At 37.0% G+C, this 6,245-nt stretch overlaps 1 protein-coding gene across 1 annotated transcript in view; it reads right to left on the reverse strand.

The window, feature by feature from the left end:
* Positions 1-845: 845 nt before the first annotated feature.
* LOC107571418 (NACHT, LRR and PYD domains-containing protein 3-like) overlaps positions 846-6,245 on the reverse strand; it is a 10,885-nt gene continuing 5,485 nt past the window's right edge. Inside the window, exons 3-7 of the mRNA XM_016257741.1 lie at positions 5,530-6,224; positions 5,036-5,209; positions 3,223-3,396; positions 1,577-1,623; positions 846-1,503 (exon numbers count right to left, since the gene is read on the reverse strand). Of these exons, the coding sequence (XP_016113227.1) occupies positions 968-1,503; positions 1,577-1,623; positions 3,223-3,396; positions 5,036-5,209; positions 5,530-6,224 (1,626 nt within the window). The 3' untranslated portion in view covers positions 846-967. The remainder of the gene's footprint in view (positions 1,504-1,576; positions 1,624-3,222; positions 3,397-5,035; positions 5,210-5,529; positions 6,225-6,245) is intronic.

The following is a 6,245-nucleotide window of genomic DNA, read 5'->3' on the forward strand; positions in this document are numbered from 1 at the left end:
GCCTAGTGTGAGAATACACTTATTCTCCCGCATTTCGCACACGAGTCTACCGGCCCCCCGCCCATCAGGTGCTGCGCTGGGTCTCGCGATAGTGCAGGTCTCTAAGGTGCCTGTTATAATTTTATGATCGAGGCTCTGGACTCGTTTTTCTATAACAAACTATAAAATAGTTTCTATGAAAACGTTAATGCCCTGGCAGTGGCAAATAGCTTTGGTTTTATATTTAATTTGATTACATTAATGTTATAAGTTGAGATTTACAATAAATATTTTAACTGCTACTATGTAAGGAGTAAGGAATACTGCTTTTAAAAAAAGCACCTTATTTGTTTAAAGTGCATTTTTGTTCATATAGAAGTACTTTTAAATGAAAAAAGTGCACAGTACTACTTTTGAATTCATTATTGAATTTTGTGCATAACAATGTGATTAATCGCGATTAATCACATAAAATCATGCAATTAATCACAATCAAAAATGTTAATCGTTGCCCAGCACTAACATATATATATATATATATCTACACACAATAATATAACGATTCTCAACTATGTTATGAAAGATATACTAACAGGATGATTTGATATACCATTTTGCTTTATGCAGCAAGTCTGTAAAATGGCCATAAGAGAGTTTTCCCATTACAGAAAAATCCCTCAACTCTGCTTAGAGAACATTTGGTCCCACTCTACTAAACTATGGAGACGTGCTTTTTAAAACCATTTTAATTATATATTATTGACTTGGAAAACAAGTTAATTTGACTGAAAACACTGGAGACAGGAAAAAGGTGGATAATGCATTTGAAATCAGTTACAAATAATTTGTCAATAAACATCCCCTGACAGAGCAGTGAAAAGAAGAAAGAGCGAGCCTATTATTCTTACACCACCTGAATTGTTTGTGTAACAAAATGTTTTTATCCCATTGTGTGTGTGATGTCTCTGTGGTTCCTCAAAGGAGGTAGTTAAATCTGACACAGAGACACTGCACAATCATTGTAAAAACCAAATCCAGCATAGAGGGGTTCAGTGAATGTGGTGTTGAATGTGTGTAAGTGTGTGAGTGTGTGTGTGTCAGAGATGCTGTAGAAGGAAATAGTGCCGACCGAAACGTCCACATACACTCCTACTCTCTTACATGAAGATGAAGATGGAGGAATCTTTGTGCTCTTAGCCTTATCATCATGCCAGACAGAGTAAATCTTATCACAACAGTAAAGATTCCAGGACTTGTCATTGAGTCCAAACCGACAGTCAATCCCACCTTTCCTGTTGATTCCTTTATATGTCACAGCTACATGACACCAGCCTTTCAAATCAGCCTCCCAGTAACAGCGTCCAGTCAGACTCTCTCCACACAGAACCTGCTCATAGTTCTCAAATCTCTCTGGATGATCAGGATACGGCTGATGATATTTCACACATGTTGTTTTTCTGTTCTCCTCAGACAGGATGAGTTTAGTGTGTGCTGTGTTTGGATCCAGTGTGAGATGACAAGCATCTGAACACAGAAAGACTGATTAGAACATCAATTACATCATTAAATATGCATTCGTGTCTTTGTGAGAACTTACATTTTCTCAGTCCTGGTCTGACCCTGAGATCTCCCCCATGGTTCGAACTGAAAAGAGAAAAAATAAATAAATAAATAAAATGGAATGTTTTCTTAATGCAAACATTGTTGTGTATTAATTTTCTCAATTTCCTGAGTGAGGTTTATAGGTTCTGCAGTATTCAGTCATATTAAGTCAGATAAATAATGTGAGCACAAAAACAGATTTTTAAAAGGAATTTCATAAACTACATCATTACATCCCTCTTAGGTGACCCCCATTGCATCCTACATATAAACATGTAATGCACAGTATGTAGGTTAATACTGTTGTTCCCTCACTGTGCCTGTTGGTGGCACTTCCATTTGTAATTGAATTGCTGTGTTCTTGTAATAAATTCAGTAGATGTAAAGTATCCTAAAAAGATCAGCTGTGTTACTGAATGTGACCCAAATGTTTGCTAAATAAAGTACATGTTATGATACTGCCAAACATAACTAATTGGTGACGAGGTGGATAAACTTATCATAGATCTACCACAATGAGTTGTGAGTAGTTAGGTGCACTCAAAAACCCAAACCCATCCTACACATTGAATACTATTCTCTAACCGGCATTGAGGACCTGTTTGCTTTGCTAGAGGGAAGACAATGTTTCAGTAAATTAGACTTGTTGGATTATTCCAATACAATCTCTTTCTATTTGGGATCGCTTTGGCTCCAGTCATGTTCCAAAAGGCTATGGTATTACAAGGTCTGTCAAATGTCCATTGTTACCTGGATGACATTGTAGTAACCAGGCAGACTGTAGCTGAACACCTTGAAAACCTGAACGCCTAGAGCAGTTTGGCTGACATAACAGTAACAAAAGCAGATGTCACTTCTTCAAGGATTTATTGGAGTACCTGGGTCATATAATTGCTGAAGGCCTGCAAAAGTTGCCCGAAAAAATTTGATAAATTGTCGATGCTCCAGCACCATCCAACTTCCCACAGCTGGGGCCTGTTAGGCTATTATAGGAGAATTATACCCAATTTGGCAACCATAGTGAATCCCTTGAACACCCTGCTGTGTAAAGGAAAACAGTCCTGCAGAAGACCAGTATCTGGATGTAAGAGTTTCTGAGGAATGGAGATGCCATGTTGTCCATTCCAAATCAAACAGCTGAAACTCAGGTAACACAACTGCCTGAGACTAATGATGTGCTCGCTCAAACCTCCAAACCATCTGACATTATAGGATTATGTTGGAAAACAAAACAAAACAAAAGCTGCCAAACTCACTAAACTGTAATTATTTAAGTTGATGAGCCTGTTCTGACATGGGGAAGAATAATTCCTGAACTGCCTCGAGACAAGAGCCAGTCTTAAAAAAACAACAACAACAACAACATAACATCTGAGAATGCATTGTATTTTTACATCTCGATTATAAGGGGAGGAAATGTTATGCGTTATGCATGGGTTAATACTGTTGTTCCCTCACTGTGCCTGTTGGTGGCACTGCCATGTGTAATTGAACAGCTGTGTTCTTAAAATAAAGTCAGAAGGTGTAAAATATCCTAGAAAGATCAGATGTATTACTGAATGTGACCTAGCCCAAGTGTTTCTATATACATGTTATGATACTGCCAAACAACAAAACATGTGTCATAAGTACCCCACATACTTGAGTATCTGCAGTTTATAGTTTGGATCCTGCAGTTTGTGTTTGAGCAGCTGGACTCCTGATGGTCCTGGGTGATTGTAGCTCAGATCCAGCTCTCTCAGGTGTGAGGGGTTTGAACTCAGAGCTGAAGACAAATAACCACAGCCTTCCTCTGTCACCATACATCCAGACAACCTGCAGACACACACAAACAGATCATCTACAGACACACACAGACAATTTAATATATATATATATACACACATACATACATACATACACCGTCAACATTCCTTGTTGAGCAAATTTAAACAAAAGTCTGTGTCTTCTCTGGTCTCACTAACTCTGCTGCTGCCTATATCACTTTTTAGTTAATACAATTTTAGTTAACAAAGTAAATACAAATCCCCCCTGAGAATGACAGCAGTTGTTTCTTTGCCAATCATTAGCTGGCCTTTACAGCTTCATCAAGGCAACATTAGCATTGTGAAATAGGATTTAGTGTTCTGGGATGCAGGGATGCACATAAATGGTGCACAGATGCAACCAAAATAAAAAATGCACTGGGTAAATAAGTTCAGACCACTCATTTTCATACCGATTTGGTTGTCAGTTTTTAATGCACTATCACCATTTTAGATGGATTAACTGTAATACTCTATAAGATTTCCATTCAAACTGAAAGCATAAATCTTGGCTATGTGCTGCCGGTTTTAGAGCAAACCCCAAAACTGTGACATTTCATTCACTGACGCACTTCACCCAGGAGCGCTAAAACTGACAGTGCATATATACTTACTTCCCAGCAACTTGCCAAAATAAAAGCTAGCTGATTTTAGGTTTGAAAATGATGAAAACTCATAAAAAAAATTTAATATTACATTTGTATTTTTAAATGTTCAATAAAATAATTGTATTTTTATTTAATACTTTTTTATTTTAAAATCTAATAGTATTATCACACTTTATTATTTTATTTTGTTTAAAAAAATAATAATAAATAAAGTGCAATAATACAATTATTAATTATATATATATATTTGTAGTTAATAATTAATGTGTCTCACTATGTGCAATGAGAGAACCAAACCAAATCTCCAGATGCTCACATGAGGACCTTACGTGCATCCCCGTATGTATATATATATATATATATATATATATATATATATACACACACCCATTTCTAATTGATCTCTCCAAATCATTCATTCGAGAACTACACTTGTCTATTGTCTTTCCAACTTGTTCATTTGCAAATCGCAGCTGTGCAAGCAATTATTTTGTGTTAAGTGCGTGAATGAAATGCAAGTTTACAAGCTAGAGGTTTAATGAGAGAATTAAACTACATATAATCCCAAATACAATGTATAATGTGGTGAATATTTGTTAGTTGTCATAATGCCTGATTTTCCCAGTAAATTTACATGACTACATTATTTCACTGGATTTATATATATATAAATATAAATATATATATATATTTTTTTATTTTTTTTATTTTTATATATATAAAAACAATTACAGAAAATACTCATTTAAGCAGTAACAACTTGGGAAAAATAATACTATATTATAATAAATTATGTGAATACATAATTATTATTGAGGGCTATTTATTGCCAAAAAAAAAAGTTCTACAAAATCCGGGTGGGACTGCCTAATGCACTTTGTGTGTTTTTAGTCATTGTCACTTTTGATAGGAGCACCTGAATAAAATGCATGACATAGAAAATGAAAGTAGAAGCATTCAGATAATTATTACTCCATCAGAAAATGACACATGGAAAAGTATTATATGTATTTATTATATTTTATAATTATACACACAAACCTCAGTATCTCCAGCTGACAGTTCAGACTCTTCAGTCCATCAGAGAGCAGTTTCACTCCTGAATCCTGCAGGTCATTGTTACTCAGATCCAGCTCTCTCAGGACACAGTTTGAGGATTGTAGAGCTGATGACACAGTTTCACAATCCTGAGCAGTGAGATTACAGCCAGCAAGACTGAAAAATTAAAACACTGTGAGATACATTTGTAATGGTGAAAATGCATCTGATTGAAGTAATGTAAAGTATTACATAGGAGTCTCTTCCATGACTATACACGAACTAAACCAGGGGTGTCAAACTCAATTTCTGGAGAGTCCGAGACTTGCAGAGTTTAGATTCAACCCTAATTAAACACACCTGATCCAACAAATCAAGTCCTTCAGGCTTATTTGAAACTACACGTCATATGTGTTGGAGCAGGGTTGGAACAAAACTCTGCAGAGCCCTCCGGCCGTCCAGGAATTGAGTTTGACACCCCTGAACTAATCACTCACATGGCTTTTCTGCAGTTGATAACAGCTGGTATCAGTCTTCTTCTCCCCTCATCTGATGTGTTGTATTTCGTGAGGTCCAGCTCATCCAGCGGCTCCTCTGACATCTGAAGCATGTAGGCGATTGTTGAGCAGTGAGCAGGAGAGAGTTTCTTCTCTGAGTGTTTGTCTGATTTCACAAACTCCTGAATCTCTCTGGACAGAGTCTGATCTTTCACTTCCAGCAGACAGAGGAACAGATTGATGGATCTTTCAGTGGAGAGTCCATGTCCATCTCTGATCTTCTCTTTAATGTACTGTGTGGTTCTCCTGATGCTCTCTGAGCTGTTCTCTGTGTGTGTCAGTAGATCCTGTAAGTGTCTCTGATTGGACTCCAGTGAGACGCCCAGCAGGAACCGCAGGAACAGATCCAGCCGTCCATTCTCACTCTCAAGGGCTTTATCTACTGCCCCTTTAAGCAAATTTTGTATTGAAACAAAATTCTTTAGTCCCTCCATAGTTGTATTCACATAGTAATAAAACACATAGAAAGCAGCGAGAAACTCCTGAACGCTCAGATGAATGAAGCTGAAGATTTTCCTCTGATGAATCACATATTCCTCCTTAAAGATCTCAGTGCAAATCCCAGAATACACTGAGGCGTCAGTGATGTCTATGCCACTCTCAATCAGGTCCTCCTCATAGAACATCACATTGCCCTTCATCAGCTGTTTGAAAGC

This window comes from Sinocyclocheilus grahami, unplaced genomic scaffold (genome assembly GCF_001515645.1).
Source record: "Sinocyclocheilus grahami isolate Dianchi unplaced genomic scaffold, SAMN03320097.WGS_v1.1 scaffold1592.1, whole genome shotgun sequence".
Taxonomy (NCBI): Eukaryota; Metazoa; Chordata; class Actinopteri; order Cypriniformes; family Cyprinidae; genus Sinocyclocheilus; species Sinocyclocheilus grahami.